Source organism: Felis catus, chromosome A1 (assembly GCF_018350175.1).
Source record: "Felis catus isolate Fca126 chromosome A1, F.catus_Fca126_mat1.0, whole genome shotgun sequence".
Taxonomy (NCBI): Eukaryota; Metazoa; Chordata; class Mammalia; order Carnivora; family Felidae; genus Felis; species Felis catus.
Genome location: NC_058368.1, coordinates 70,903,709 through 70,920,574, shown reverse-complemented (window position 1 = coordinate 70,920,574; position 16,866 = coordinate 70,903,709). Strand labels below are relative to the sequence as shown.

The 16,866-nt window shown below is 41.7% G+C and overlaps 2 protein-coding genes across 2 annotated transcripts in view; one reads left to right on the top strand and one right to left on the bottom strand.

Annotated features, from left to right (window-relative positions):
* CLYBL (citramalyl-CoA lyase) overlaps positions 1–16,866 on the bottom strand; it is a 266,697-nt gene that overhangs the window by 161,377 nt on the left and 88,454 nt on the right. The gene's annotated exons all lie outside the window — the stretch shown is intronic.
* LOC109497201 (small nuclear ribonucleoprotein G-like) lies at positions 5,098–5,526 on the top strand. The gene has a single exon (XM_045039647.1). The coding sequence runs from the start codon at positions 5,164–5,166 to the stop codon at positions 5,524–5,526; it is 363 nt and encodes a 120-aa protein (XP_044895582.1). The 5' UTR covers positions 5,098–5,163.

Genomic DNA, 16,866 nt, shown 5'->3' with positions numbered 1-16,866 from the left:
AATTTTGATTGGCTTTCAACTAGTAGCAGCTGGAAACATTGTGGCTTTAAGTTTCTTTGCTCTCAAACCGCACTGCCAAGAAGATATTGTTTGTAAACACTTAATACGAATGAAGGAAGTTCATGATTTAAGGCTACTCTTAAGTGAATGCAGTCATTTATATGTGATGGGAATAATTACCTTTTGATGTTTCTGTTTTTCTTAAACAGAGGTACACCTGTCCACACTTCACTAATGTTGAGCCCTGCTAATGAAGTGTTCAGTGAGAAAATCCCATCAACCAAATATATTAAAAAAACCATGCAAAATCCCCACTAGATGTTTATTGCTCCGGAAGTCCACTGGCCTGGGAAAGTCACACTGTTTTAAAGTGAGCTCCTGAATGTTATTCCTTGCTTGATAACATGCAGCCCCTGACAAAACCCAAAAAAGCAGTTATTGACTCTGTCAGAATGCCTGATTAATGGATAAACGCTGTAATTGATTAGCAGAGAAGTGTGAATTAAAACAGGGCATGGCATCAATAACCAGCTTCTAACAAAGGTGGCTGACATAAGATGGAAAACAAGACCCCACAGCTATATCTCATCAAAGGCACGCTTTTCTTAAAAACAGTGGAGAGAAGGAGAACTAAACAGGCCCAGTGTCCTGTTCTCTGCAATTCTTCAATCTCTTCTCTTGGTAAGCATGCTGTATGGAGCCATCAGCAAACGGTACCAGCACTCACTCCTCAGTCCACTTCTGTCCGCCTTTGGATATCAAGTACTGGAAGTCAGTTAAATGTTCCATTATTCCAGGACTACAGTGAAAGCACATAAGAAGTCCTGTTCTCTTTTCATTTTGTTTACTGGGAACTCTCTTTACTTATATCCTCATAGAAAAGCAAATTCTGCTTGTTCCAGTGCCCCTGGAGAGACAGGAGGTGTTATTCACTGGCACATTGCTTCCACCTGCTTCTGGAGGTGAAAAATTCATTCATTCATTCACTGAGTCATTTGTTCAGTCAGTCAGTCAGTCAGTCAGTCATCCAGCATCTGGTATGGACTAGTTACTCTTCTGGGCTGAGGAGGACAAAGATGAATAGGTTTATGGCAGCCTAAGTTGATGCAGACCCCACTCCTTAAAATATACAGAAGCACTGGATAATATAAAGCAAAAAAAAAAAAAAAAAGTTTTTGAAGGTTAAGTGAGATTGAAAGAAAAAGGAAAGGGAAATCTCTAAGTGCTAAAACAGCAGGAATTCCAGAGTTGGACCTCCTCGAGCTGATGCTGAATCCACAGAGGGATAGGGTCATGGAACAAGGGCTAGGGGCTGGAGTATCAACACCCAGCTGGGACAGAAGACACCAACTTGGGCTTGTGCAAGGTGAGGGACCCCTTAAACAGCTATCTAATCCGTGAACAAGGAACTAGAAGAACTCTGCCCACCAAAGAAATGGCAAAGTAGCCTGTGTGGGCACTGTGAAAATAAACAAAGCTTTTTGTAGGAGTCCTCTAAACTGTGAACCTAGGCTAAGAGCAAGTGCAGGCATTAAGTTAATACCACCTGGATGGGTTGGAAGTTACAAACAGAGAAATTACAATTAACTTGAGTTCAAGACCCTGAAACAACTGAGTCTTGGTTTGTAGAAGAAAAATGCAAAGTAGTGCTGCAAAAATGTATCCACAATTCAGGGCACTTGGACTCCCAAAGTCAAAAATAATCCCTGCTGAAGAGGAGCTTACAATAAAGAGTCCCAATCATATGAAGAAATAAACCAGCAGGTGGGACAGTGAGCAAGTACAATGTAAAGGTGAACAGGTACCTGGGAAATAGAAATAAATGAAAACCTAAGAAGGAGTCTGAAGTATACATTTGAAGTTATTAACATGACCCAAGAAGGAATAGTAAGCATTAAAAAAAAGGACAGTATTAAAAATTAAAATTAATTTGAAAGAGAATCAAATAGCATTTTAAAAATGTTTATTTATTTAGAGAGAACAAGAGAAGTGCAAGCGGGGGAGGGACAGAGAGAGGGGGAGAGAGAAAATCCCAAGCAGGCTCTGTGTTGTCAGTGCAAGGCCCAAAATGGGGCTTAATCTCACAAACAGTAAGATCATGCATGACCTGAGCTGAAATCAAGAGTTGGACGCTTAACTGAGCCACCCAGGCACCCCCAAATAGCATTTTTAAAAAGAAAAAAATATAATTATGGAACTAAGTAAAACAGTAGATTAGCTGACAAAGAATTACTAAACTATAGGATGGACGAAAGGAAACCATACAGAACACGGCACAGACAGTAGGTGACAGAAGTCATGAAGATAGGAAACAAAAAGGGCAAAATGAGACATTACAATAAATGTCTAAGAACAGAAAGAATGAAGATTCATGACTATACATTTTCAGAAGTGAAAGCAATATTTAAGTTCTCAGATTGAAGAAGCACATTCATGAGCTGGATAAATAAACACAGATCAACACCTACACATATGGCAGTGAGCCTACAAAACACCTCATTAAGAAACACAACAACAAACCAAAAACAAAAACCCAGAAAAAATAATTACTCATGAAGAAAGAAAAATTTTGCTGTTCCCCAGTAGCAAAATAAACCCCCAAATAATGGAACAATGTTTTCCAAGTATTGAAGGAAATAACACTTAGTCTTGAATTTATTAAGTTATCATTCAAAATTGGGGCAAAATAAATACATTTTCCAGACACAGGCTGAAAGAAGTTACTACTCTCGTACTTTTACTGAAGTGACCAAAGGTATATTTCATAATACAAAAGACTGAATCCTGAAGAAGGTAGTGGGATCCAAGAAACAACGATGAGCCGAGAGGTTGCAAACAGGTAACTATATCTAAAAGAGCCCTCACTATAGGGGCACCTGGGTGGCTCAATCAGTTAAGCATCTGACCTTGGCTCAGGTCATGATCTCACTGTTCATGAATTCAAGCCCTATGTTGGGCTCTGTGCTGACAGCTTGGAGCCTTCTTCAGATTCTGTGTCTCCCCACTCCCTGCTTATGCTTGTGCTCACTTGTGCTTTGTCTCTCTCAAAAATAAAAACCATTAAAAAAAATTTTTTTAAAGGGCCTTTACTATAAAAAGAACAGCAGCAGCAATAATAATGTCCTCTCATTTTAAACAAAGGACTTAAAAAACAAGACAATTAGCAGGCTCTGACTAGACAGAGGACATGAAAGACTAGGAGACTATATCAGGGCTAAAATACATCAGAGCACTTTGTTCAGAAGGCTATTAGAGATTTATCAGTTAACTTTAGACTTTGTTAAATCAAATATACACATTAGGGGTGCCTGAGTGGCTCGGTTGGTTAAACATCCGACTTTGGCTGGGGTCATGATCTCGTGGTTTGTGGGTTCGAGCCCTGCATCCAGCTCTATGCTGACAGCTGGGAGCCTGGAGCCTGCTTCGGATTCTGTGTGTGTGTATGTGTGTGTCTCTCTCTCTGTCCCTCCCTGCTCATGCTCTGTCTCTCTCTCTCAGGTGAATAAATGTAAAAAAAAAAAAAAAAAGTATATACATACATATATATTTTTTACATTAAAAAAAATTTTTTTTAATGTTTATTCACTATTGAGAGACAGAGAGAGACAGAGTGTGAGCAGGGGAGCGGCAGAGAGAGACGCAGACACAGAATCCGAAGAAGGCTCCAGGCTCCGAGCTGTCAGCACAGAGCCCAATGTGGGGCCGAACTCACAAACCATGAGATCATGACCCGAGCCTAAGTGAGATGCTTAACCGACTGAGCCAACCAGGCACCCCCCCCCAAAAAAAAAAATATATATATATATATTTTTTTAAATATATACGTACACATTAAAATTATAAAAGTAATCACCAAAAGAAAAAACCAGAATATACAACTTGAAAATCAATATAAAGAAACAAAAAAACAAAAATTGAAGGAATAAAGCTTAGTAAATCCAATTAAAAGCAGGAAATGAAGGAAAATAGACCCAACAGAATGGTACATAAAAATAGTAAAAGAGGGCGCCTGGCGGGATCAATCAGTGGAGCATGCGACTCTTGATTTCAGGGTCATGAGTTCAAAGTCCCATGGTGGGTTTGGAGCCTACTTCTAATAAAAATAAATAAATAAAATATTTGAAAAAAATAAAAGAGAAAAATTTAGTAAGAACAGAGTGTTTGAAGAGGAAATTAATAAGCACTAATGAATATACAAATATTTCTTCACTCAGTAATTAGAGAATACACATTCTTTTAAAGTACACATGGAACATTTACAAAATGTGATGACTTACAAGCCCAGAAAAGAAGTATCAGGAAATACTAGCCAATCTTGTACAAACTGAATTCTCTCACCACAGTACAACGAAGTCTGAAGTCAGTAATTCCGAAAACTCAAACACATACTTTCAAATAATCCATGAATCAGAAAAATTATAATTAAAGGGAAATATTTAAAATATAGTAAAAATGAAACATTACATACCTAAGCCTGTAAAACACACCTAAGGTAGTTCTTAGGGGGAAATTTACAAGCTTAAATGAATGTATTAAAAAAGAAAGAGTAGGGGCGCCTGGGTGGCTCAATCGGTTAAGCGTCCACTTCAGCTCAGGTCATGATCTCACAGTTCGTGGGTTCGAGACCCACGTTGGGCTCTTTGCTGACCACTCAGAGCCTGGAGCCTGTTTCAGATGCTGTGTCTCCCTCTCTCTCTGCCCCTCCCCTGTTCATGATCTCTGTCTCAAGAAGAAAGAAAAGAAAGAAAAGAAAAGAAAAGAAAAGAAAAGAAAAGAAAAGAAAAGAAAAGAAAAGAAAAGAAAAGAAAAGAAAGAAAAGAAAGAAAGAAAGAAAGAAAGGAAGAAAGAAAGAAGAAGGGGATGCCTGGGTGGCTCAGTCATTTAAGCATCCAACTCTTGATCTCAGCTCAGGTCATGATCTCACAGTTCGTGAGATCGAGCCTCACAGAGGGCTCTGCGCTGACAGCACAGAGCCTGCTTGGGATTTTTGTCTTTCTCTCTCTCTGCCCCTCCACCAATCGTGTGTGTGCGCTCATGCTCTCTCTCCTTCTCTCAGAATAAATAAACTTAAAAAAAAGAGAGAGAATAGGGGCCCACTGTAGCAGTGTGAAGGACGTCACAAATTCCATTTGGAGGTGCCTCTGAGTTTGTGGAGTAGACACCATGAGAAAAAGTCACCCGCCCAAGTTGAAAAAACTTATAGACAAGAAATTATCGTTGAAATTAAATGGTGGCAAACATGTCCAGGAAATACTGTGGGAGTTCAATCCCTTTATGAATCTTGTGATAGATGAATGTGTGGAGATGGCAACTAGTGGGCAACAGAACAATACCAGAATGGTGATAATTCGAAGAAATACTATCATCATGTTAGAAACCTTGGCCTTGGAACGGAGTATAAACAATAGCTGTGTTCACCAGAAGAAATCAACTGTTTCCACGTGTCCCCTCTGCATAGCACCTGTTTTACTACAATATAAAAATCAGATCATGTGCATTTTCATACTGAACTTCTTTGTTAAATAAACTTTTGTAAATAGTCAAAATAAATAAAAAAGAAAGAGTAAAATATTAATGAGTTAGCTTTTCTACTCAGGATTTTTTTTTTTAAAGAGCAAAAGACTTAATTCAAAGAAAGTAGACAGGATAATAAAAATAAGAGTGAAAATTAATCAAAGATCACCAAAATAAAATACTGATACTTTGAAAAGATAAAATAAACAAAACTCTGTCAGATCAAAATAAAGACGGCACAAGGGTGCCTAGGGGAGCTCAGTTGGTTAAGCATCTGACTCTTGGTTTTGCCTCAGGTCCTGATCTCAACGGTTTGTGGGATCGAGCCCTGCATCGGATTCCGCACTAACAGTGTGGAGCCTGCTTGGAATTCTCTCTCTTCCTCTCTCTGTCCCTCCCCTGCTCATGCTCACTCTCTGTCTCTCTCAAAATAAATAAATGTTAAAAAAAAGAAAAAAATTTATTTAAAAGATGGCATAAATAATATTAGAAATAAAAAAACCCAAAACCTAAACCTACAGGTGCAGAAGAGAATAAGAGAATGCTAGAAACAACTCTGTGGCAGTAAATTCGAAAACAGACAATATGAGTAATTTCCTAGATAAATATAAGCACCAAAAGGGACTCAATAAGAACTAGGAAAACCTGAAAAAATCATATTAAATAAAATTAAATAAATTAAATAAAATTAATAAAAATAAATAAATAATAAAATTAAATAAAAATTCATATTAAACATATTGAATTAATAGTCAAGATACATATAAAAGTTGTACAGATAATTTCTAGCAAGTTTTAAGAAGCCTTTAAGAAACAGAAAATTCATATCTTATTTTTAAGGTTTTAAGTTATTTATTTTTAGAGAGAGAGAGAAAGAGAGCAAGCAGGGGAGGGACAAGCAGGCTCTGCACTGTCAGTACAGAGACTGACATAAGGCTTGAACTCACAAACTGTGAGATCATGACCTGAGCTAAAGCTAAGAGTTGGGTGCTCAACCGACTAAGCCACCCAGGCACCCCCAGAAAACTCTTATCTTATACAAACTATTTCACAGAATAGAATAAGGGAAAGTTCATCAATAATTCCTCCCAACATATTTGAAGAGAGTATAAAAACCAAAGAAGGTGAATACAAGAAAATTACAGACCAGTCTCAAATCATAAATGCAAAATTCCTGAATTTTAGCAAACCAAATCAAGAAAATTAAAAAAAAAAATTGTTTCATACCAGTAATGCAACAATGACTTAACATTAACAAGTATATTAGTATAGCTCACTTCATTTAGAAAAGAAAAATACTCTGAACATCTCAAAAGATGTAGGAAAATCATTTATCAAATTCAATAATGTAAAGAGTTTTGTGCATGAAAAGATACTATAAACAGTTAAAAGGCAACCCACAGAATGGGAGAAAATATTTGCAAATCATATATCTAATAAGGGATTAATATCCAGAATATATATAGAACTCCTAAAATCCAACAATAAAAAACAACATAATTTTTTGAAAACTAATAAATGTTCATAAAGTTGGCTGGTTACTAAATCAAAATACTAAAATCAAAGGCAGAAACATTCCAGATCTCTACTTCCTTTCAAGAACCCACACTGAAGGGGAGGAGTATGAATCCACAGGACCAGATGTAATGGAAGAAACCACTTTTAAAAGATGTCAACAAGGGGCACGTGGGTAGCTCAGTTGGTTAAGCGTCCAACTTCAGGTCAGGTCATGATCTCACGGTTCATGGGTTCGAGCCCCATGTCGGGCTCAATGCTGACAGCTCAGAGCCTGGAGCCTGCTTCGGATTCTGTGTCTCCCTCTCTCTGCTCCTCCCCTGCTCGCAGTCTGTCTCTATCTCTCAACAATAAATAAATGTTAAAAAAAAAAAAAAAAAGATGTCAACAAATGTGGAAAATGGAAAGTGAGTCAGCAGATGAAAAGCTAACTACCAACTGCCTGAAGTACTGGGGCCAAAGAGGGGTGGGTGGCAGGCCAAAAAAATCAAGTGTCTTTCTGTAACAGCCCTGGAAATGCTTAGGAACTGAGGTTTCTGGAACCTCTGGAGGCAGGGTTGTGAGCTTGAACAGATTGTAAATTTGTGTAAGCACTAAGACCCTGCCCCTACTAACTTTCCCATCCTAATAAAGGAGAGGAAGGAACTCTCTCTGGAGAAATTGAACCAAAACAGCTTCCAACTTGTGGCTGTAAAACCCAGCAATGAGGAGTTAGTCAGTCATGGAGGTAAAAACTGGACCAAGTGCAAGTCAGCATACGGAATGGTGAGGATTCCTCAGGGCCCTTCCTCCTTGGCTCCCACAATGCTGGCAGCCAGGTTACTCCTGTAAGTCAGAGGTTGGAAGATTCCTCTGTGAGAAACAGAGGCCTCACAGACACTGATGACAGGCAATCCCCTGGTGAAGGTGGCAGGTCCCCATCTGATAACTCTACATGAAGTCCATCCGTTAGCACCCACAAAGAACTCCCCATAAATTTTTAAGTTCCTCATTCTTAAATATGGACTAATACCCACAGATCACTAGACATTTGATGAGAAGTCACTAACATGAAAGATAAAGACCAAAAACAAGCCGGCAGAGCACTCAATAGAGAAACTCTGAGTCTTGTATTACTTCATGAAAATGCAAATTTACATTAAAAAAAATCAAGCAGCATTCCCATACACTAGCAACAATCAAGCACAGATTTTGTAAAAAAAAGACGTTAAGTCTCGCCTTTGTGGCATTCAAATTTTAGTTGGATTGACAGACATGCAAAGAGATAAATCACAACACAACATGGTAAGCACTAAAACTGCACCATTTTATAGACCCAAATTTAGGAAGAGATTTTTTGAGAAACATACTGAAATCAGGTTGGTATATACAAAATTTGAAGAGCTGTACAAACATCCAGGTTGAAAGAAGATTCTGAGACCATCATAAAGGAAGAGAATGTCATCATCAAGGGCAGTATCAGGATTTTAGGGTCCAATGAAGAACAACAAATCCTTTTAGAAAACCAGGAAGGAATGTTGGAAAACAAAAAAACCTACAGAGATTAGCATCCTCAATATGGGGGAGAGGGTGGAGAAAGTTTAGAGAAGTGGGCACGATCTACAACACCAAGAATCCAAGTCAACTGAGGATTGGGGTGCCTGGCTGGCTCAGTCAATTAAGCATCTGGCTCTTGACTTTGGTTCAGGTTATGATCTTAGTTTGCTGATAGCACAGAGCCTGCTTGGGATCCTCTCTTTCTCCCTCTCTCTCTCTCTCTGCCCCTCCCCAGCTCATGGACTCTGTTTCTCTCTCAAAATAAATAAACTTAAATTAAAAAAAAATGAGTATTAGGATTAAAAATGGGGTCTTGGTTGGGGCGCCTGGGTGGCTCAGTCAGTTGAGCATCCAACTTCAGCTCAGGTCATAATCTCATGGTTCTTGAGTTCAAGCCCCACACTGGTCTCTCTGCTATCAGCCTGGAGCTCACCTGGATCCTCTGTCCCTCTCTCTCTCTCTCTCCTCCCTTCCCCTGCTCATGCTCTCTCTCTCAAAAATAAATATTTTTTTAAATTATAAAAATAAAAAAAAATTTAATAAAAATCGGGCCTTGGATTCGGCAATTCTGAAAGCATTTAAAACCCCAGGGGACAGGTGCAGCGTTAGATGAGATACAGATGTTCTAATGGACTGAGAATTCAATGCCACTTAGTGGGGATATAGAGAAGGTGAGTACAGACAACTCCTCAGAGACATTAGGAATGAAGAGAAATTGAGAGACATGCCAATGGCTTAAAGAAGTGGACATGAAGCAAAGTCCATGTTTCACTTCATTTTTGACAGAAATGTGTATAGAATCTCTTCGTAGGCATTGGGGCAGGAAGTAAAAAAAAACAGGAGAGAGAAGGGCTAAACTGGTGTCCTAAGAGTCCCCAAGGAGAAGGAAGGAAGGCGGAGGCAGTGACACTGGAGAGGAAGAACAACTCCTCATTTGAGGAAGTTAGGGAGGCAGGAAGAAGGTTCCTTTCCAAGTGCAGCAGTCAGAGATGGAGCCAGGTGTGATATCTGAGTCAAGGTCTGTACTTCTGGAGACCAACAATTACTCTTTTTTCCTCAAACAACAGGATGTTTAAGTCAGAGGGATATTAGAGACTAACCATAGAGAAAGCTGACAAGTAAATAGGAGGATTTCATACATTCCCTGGTGGCAGGGACACTGGTTGGGAGCCACGGTGACAGTACTGACAAGAAAAGGCAGATCAAAAGGGTGGCAGCAGTGGCCAGGAGACACGGGCTGGAGGCAGGGAGTTCAGAGGTCACTAAAATGCATGTGAAAGGACACAGTTCAGGAAGGGGCCGAGAGAAGGGGTGGGAAAAACTGCAAGTGTTTGGAAAAGCAACATCCTGGAAAATAAACCCCTTTACCTCTCTTCTACCCAGATTAAAAACTCACAAATTCCCTCATGTCCTACGCCAACTTCACAACTCTCAATGACAAAGACCGCTGACAAAAATGCTGTGCAGTATAAATAATAACAGCTTTATTATTCCCCCAGCTCCACTGGGGCAGAGAAAAGTAGCAGACGGTCCCTAGGAAGAACAAATGTTAGTGCTGCCCAGTCCAGAATGCACCCGGCCACATTGCTCTGGGCCTCTGGAGGGGAAGGAGAAACACTGTCCAATCTCCAGATTCTTTAAAAAACAAAGAAAAACCCAACCTCCCAATTTAAAGGTAGATCAGAGTGAAGTCAGCTACTGCAGTGCAGTAAGGGGACTCTCTCCCAGATCTTTCACATCACTTCCTTCAGACAGCTGCCAATCTACACTTCCTCCCCCTGCCCTTTTTTGAAGGTATTTTTATTTACTTATTTAGATTTTTTTGAGGTAAAACATCCATAGGGTAACACAAATCTTAACCATACACTTGATGTACACATTATACATGTATACTCTCAAGATCAAGATACAAAACATTTGGGGCACCTGGGTGGTGCAGTCGGTTGAGCATCCGACTCCTGATTTCAGCTCAGGTCATGATCTCACAGTTTGTGAGTTTGAGCCCCATGCTGGACTCTGTGCTGACAGTGCAGAGCCTGCTTGGGATTCTCTCTCTCCCTCCCTCTCTGCCCCTCCCCTGCTTGCTCTCGCTCTCTCTCTCTAAATAAATAAACTTTAAAAAAAGATACAGGACATTTCCAGCACCCAGAAGACACCCTCATGTACTCCCCAAAGCACCCTAACAGGAACAGCCACTAGCTTGACTCATGCAATCACAGATTATCTGATAAAGTGTAGTTTTTATTTCAAATAAACAGAATTACAGAATTACTCTTCTGTGTCTGACTTCCTTTACTCAGTATTATTGAATTATGAACTTTTTTTTTTAAGGTTTACTTATTTTTGAGAGAGACAGAGAAAGAGAGAATGAGCAGGGGAGGGTCAGAAAGAAAGGGAGACACAGAATCTGAAGCAGGCTCCAGGCTCTGAGGGCAGGGCTTGAACCCATGAATAGTGAGATCATGTCCTAGGCTGAAGTCTGACACTCAACTGACTGAGCCCCCCAGGCACCCCTGAACTTTTTTTTAAAACACTCTTTTTTTTTTTAAGTTTTATTTATTTATTTGAGAGAGAAAGAGAGAGAGAGAGAATATGCGTGCGCATGAGCAGGAAAGGGGCAGAAAGAGAGGCAGAGAAAATCCCAAGCAGGCTCAATGCTGTCAGCTTGGAGCCTTATTCAGGGCTCAATCTCATGAATTGTGAGATCATGACTTGAGAGAAAACCAAGAGTCAGACGCTTAACTGACTGAGCCATGCAGGTGCCTCCAAATTATGAACTTTTTAATATAAAGTCTTTTAAATGTTTCAAAGGTCAATGACATTTTGTTATACAGCTAATAAATATTATGGTTGTCACATACAATGCACATCACAGGAGTGTGGTGAAAATTACTGATTGGAAAAGACAGAGGTAGAAGAGGATCTCTAGGAGTATTAAGAAGCAAGAAGCGGGGTGCCTGGGTGGCTCAGTCGGTTGGGTGTCTGACTTCGGTCTGTGAGTTCGAGCCCCGTGTCGGGCTCTGTGCTGACAACTCAGAGCCTGGAGCCTGTTTTGGATTCTGTGTCTCCCTCTCTCTCTGACCTTCCCCCATTCATGCTCTCTCTCTGTCTCAAAAAATGATTAAACGTTAAAAAAAATTAAAAAAAAAAAAAAGAAGAAGCAAGAAGCTGGTGTGCCTGGGTGGCTGAGTCAGTTAAGCATCCGACTTCAGCTCAGGTCATGATCTCATAGTTTGTGGGTTCAAGCCCTGTGTCAGGCTCTGTGCTGACAGCTCAGAGCTTGGAGCCTGCTTCAGATTTTGTGTGTCTCTCTCTGCCCCTCTCCTGCTCACGCTGTCTCCCTCTGTCTCTCTCAGAAACAAACATTAAAAAAAAAAATTTTTTTTTTTTAAGAAACAAGGAGCTCTAGACCAGCAGGCCATGACCCCCACAGGCCTAGGCATCCACGTCTGCCAGTGGGGTCATCTCTACCCTATGAAAACAAGACCAAGTTCTGGCAAAGGTAGGTAGAAAGCTAATTTTATTTGTTAATTCAACAAATATTTACCTAGCACTTGTGATGTGTCAAACACTCAGCTGGGTATTAGGGAGTCATTAGAGAACAAGACAAACAAGTTTCTGTCCTTTTGCACTTTATAGTGTAGTGGTGGTAGGAGCAGAGTAAGGCCATAAGTAAACAAGATAATACTACAGTATTAAATGCTAAGCAGAAAGTGAATGGTGGGAGAAAGAGGGATGGGAACGGTGGGCTGTGTGAAAGGTACATTGGAAAGGGGCAGGGCAATGTCTTTGAGAAGGGATGGATGAATTGAGACCTGAAGGATGCAAAAAAGCTAGGCACCTGAAAGACTGCGGGAGGGCAGACATGGCAATGGACAGCCAAGTGCAAAGGCCCTAAGGCTGGAAAGAACTCGGTATTTATGAGATACACTATAGAGGAGACCTGGATACCTGGATGGTAGTGAGAGGGAACACCAGAAGAGGCGACCAGAGGGGTTGGCAGGGAGGTCCCTGGAGAGCAGGGCAAAGGTTTGGATTTAATTTCAAGGGCAGTGGGCACTATTAGAGGGCTTTAAGGCAAGGGAGTCATCTGACTTATATTTTTAAAAGATCACTCTGGCCAGTGTGCAGATAACAGATCACAGTGGCTTCAGCACCTGGGTGGATGGATGGTGAAGACTGATACAGAGAAGGTAAAGAAGGTAGGAGAGAGAATCCAAAGTCAGGTACTTGACATCCAGGTGGAGTGACTGAGTAGCCAGTGATCCGGAGCCTTCAGCAAACAACAGATTCACCTGGGGAGCTTGTTAAAACACAGACTTTTGGGCCCTGCTTCCAGAATTTCCGATTCAGGAGTACAGGGATGGGGTCAAGAATTCACATTAAGAAAAAAAAAACAAACTAAAAATAAAAAGTTTATTTTGAAAGAGAGGGCAAACCAGAGAGACAGACGGACAGACAGAGAGAGAGAGAGAGAGAGAGAGAGAGAGAGAGAGCGCAGGGGAGGGGCAGAGAGAGAGAATCCCAGGCAGGCTCTGCACTGTCAGTGCAGACAGATGCAGGGCTCGAACTCGCAAATCATGAGATCATAACCTGAGCCGAAACCAAGAGTAGGACGTTTAACCAACTGAGCCACCCAGATGCCCTAAGAATTCTCATTTTTAACAAATTCCCAGGCAATACTGATTCTAGTATCTAGGGACTACACTTTGATAAGGGCTGTTAAAGGCAACTGGGCACAGAAGCCTGGAGAGGATCTATGCTGGCCAGGAATATACCACCTGTGTAAGTACACCACATATTTAAACCTGTGGGAATGTTGTGATCTTTTAGGGATTAAAAACAGAGAAGGGCAGGGCCCTGTGTAGAAGTCAGGAAGAGGAGGATGATTGAGGAGAGACAGCCAGTGAGGTAAGAGGGAAATCAGATTGGTGCCCAGGAAGGTGTGGTAGGCAGAATGGTTCCCCAGAGATTCCCATGCTCTAATTCCTAGAATCTGTGAATGTTACTTTGCATGGCAAAAGTGACTTTGAAGGTGTAATTATGGTCATGGATTTGAGTTATCTCCATGGGTCCAACCTAATCACATGACCCCTTAATAGCAGAGAACTTTCCCTGGCTAGAGACAGAAACAGCAGCAGCAAAGGACACAAGAAGATTCCCAGCCTGAGACAGATTCAGCACGAGGTTGCTAACTCTGAGGGGTGGGGATCCTGTGTGCCAGGACTGGAGAGAGGTCTCTAAAGGTTAAGGTGGCAAGGGGATAGGGACCTCGGGCCTAGAGCTGTGAGGATTTGGACTACCAGCAACCTTAATGAGCTTAGAAGTGGATCCTTCCCCAGAGACTCCAGTAAGGCTGATGCCTCGATTTTAGTCCAGTGAGCCCGGGGTCAGACTTCTGACCTACAGAACTGAGAGATAATAAATAGGTGTTACCTCTAAACAGCCAGTTTTGTGGGAACCTATTACCACAACGATAGGAAACTGATACAGAAGCCAAGAGAAGAAAGCGTTTAAAGGTCACCGAAGCCAAATTTGTCAAATGCTGACAAGAATCCAGTCATCTGAGGACAAAGGTGTCTGCTGGGTTTGGCAGCAAGTGCAATCTTGGTGGCATGGAGCAAGGAGAAAGTGGTATTGAAGTGGGCTCAAGAGAAAATGGAGGGTGAGGGGCTGGAAACAGAACAGTTGAAGAGTTTACAGTTTGTAAAACTTTTGAAGAGCTTTTCTGTGGAGAGTAGTAATGGAACCACCTGTAGCAGGAGTAAGATGTGGGACAAAGGGAGGCATATTTGTTTTTAGGTGGGAAATTTTAGGACACAGAGAAGCTGAAGAAAGGATTCGGTAGTCACAGCAAGACCGATGCAAAGAGACGGGATATTCTCAAAGGAGTCAGGCCCTTGAGGGGGCAAAGAGTGTAAGGACCCAGGGAACCGGCAGAAGGGGGTGGAATCCCAGGCGGTTCGCCTCTGCACAACGTGGCAGCAGATGTTGGATTCGGTGACGGGAAAGTGAAGGACACAACCTTGTTTTCTCAGACACTGGGCAGTTTGACCCCAAAGTCTTTCTGTGGCTAAATTTCTCAGGAGCAGAGGTGCCTGGCTGGCTCAGTCGGTTGGGCACACGACTCTTGATGTCAGGGCCTTGAGTTTGAGCCCTGCCTTGGGCGCACAGCTTACTTAAAAAAAATAATAGTGAATTCCCCAGGAAGGAAAAGGAGAAGACGGTGGAAATAACCCATTGCTGCCAGGCATGACCCTTCCAGCAACAGGCAGCTTCTGGGGACTTGACCTCAACAGTTTGCTCCAGACACGTGCTCTGGTGCTTCTGCCCTTCCCCTAATCCTGAGCCCCACTGCCAATCCTCAATTCCTGCCTGTCCCATTCCCTTCACTTTCCCCACCTGCCTTACTACACACCCTCATCATGTACTCACGTGGTCTAGGTGCCCCAGCACGCTCCACATGTCATTGTCACGTGCTCCACCACGCTCTGGCCTCCTGGCCATGTGCCCCGTCACGTTCCACACATCCCCACCCCTTGCTTTCTCTCACATGGCCCGACCCTTCCATGTGCCCCATCACATTGGGTGCATCCCATCACCTGCCCCAATGCCAGTCTTTACCGCCTGCACAGCCCACTGGAGCACCTTCCCCATGTGTCCCATCACACCCCCTCGTGTTCACCTACGTTCTGCATGCCCCTGCCACGTGACCAATCACACCCTATGTGTGCCCCTCACGTGCCCCATCACGCTCTGTCCCCTTCATGTGCCTCATCACACTCTGAGCATGCCCACCACGCACTCCATCATCTCTCCCAGCACTTCCCCTCCACGTGCCTCTGCTGCATTTCCTTTTTATCAAAAGAAGTCACACATAAGCCTACCAAATAAACTCCCACCTCTTGTCAGGACTTTAGGAGAGGGGTAGGCAATCTCTAGGAGTTAACAATTTACAAGAGGTTATGATCTTATAAAGAAAGAAAAATCAAGCTAAGAAGGTGAGAAGAAACGTGGTAAGACAGAAAACAAACTTTTCAACTATAGCTTTTGGGAAGAGAAACAGGAATGAAAGGGCAGGAAACTTTCCCGCATACCTGTTCTTGCTAGGAATTTTTTTTTTCCATGCTATTTCAGGAAGAAAGAAGGAAAGAAGGAAAAGAAACACAAGCTGAAAAGGAGCACATGTATTTCCCATTGGCCAGGAAATAGAGGTCGGTTCTCAAGCCAATGAGAAACACAGAAGGCTAAGGATGATATTGTCATCTGTATTCATCTGCCAGGGCTGCCCTAACAAGGTACCATAAACTTAGTGGCTAAAACAACAAAATGTTGTTCTGGAGTTCTGGAGGCCAGAAATCTGAAACTGAGGCAGGGTAAACCAACATGCTGACTACTATCCTTTACTCCTTATATATAAAGACAGCGTTCTAGGGGCACCAGGAAGATTCAGTGTGTAGAGTATGTGACTCTTGACTTCAGGGTCCTGAGTTCAAACCCCACGTTGGGTGTAGAGCATTTAAAAAAAAAAAAAAAAAAGACAGGGTTCTACCCACCTATTCAGATAGCAATAAATTAATGCCAAGTGAATGAATGAATGAATGAATGTACATGAATGGGGAATAAACAAACTTGGTGGTAGTTGAGAACTTCTCCATAGTAAAGTAGAGCTATTGTCCAAAGCACCCAGGTTTCTAGGAGCTTCCTTAAATCTAGGGTGAATTTAACCTGTAAAGAGAATGCAGGCTTCAGAGTCCAAATGAATGTGTTTGGCAACGGAAAACACATGCATTAATGATTTGTGTGTGTCCAATTCTAACGAAACAATTCCGAAATGATTTTCAAATGTAAGTGAAAAGATGAGATTTTAGTAGCTAGCCTGGGAAAAACACAATTTGGGCAACTATGCATATTATCAGGCTTTATCAACTCCCTAATATAAGGTCAACTGTTACTTCAACAGCAACATGATAAACTGCCAGTACAGACAGAATGTTTTTTAAAAACCAGTGTTTAAATATTTAAAGGTCTTATTATAAAACATATCACTGTAGGGGTACCTGGGTGGCTCAGTCAGTTAAGTATCCGATTTCGGCTCAGGTCATGATCTCACAGTTTGTGGGTTTGAGCCCTGCATCGGGCTCCTCATTGGTAGTGGGATTCTCACTCTTTCCTCTCTCTGCCCCTCCCCTGCTCGTGCTTTCTCTCTCAAAATAAATAAAAAATAAAAAAAATAAAATATAACACTGTAAATGAGTATTCAAAATCATTACTCCAAAAATCAAGGCAACACCTCTCTTT

Bases quoted from the DNA above. Each gene is read 5' to 3' on its own strand.
- LOC109497201 (XM_045039647.1), top strand. From the start codon at position 5,164: ATGAGAAAAAGTCACCCGCCCAAGTTGAAAAAACTTATAGACAAGAAA.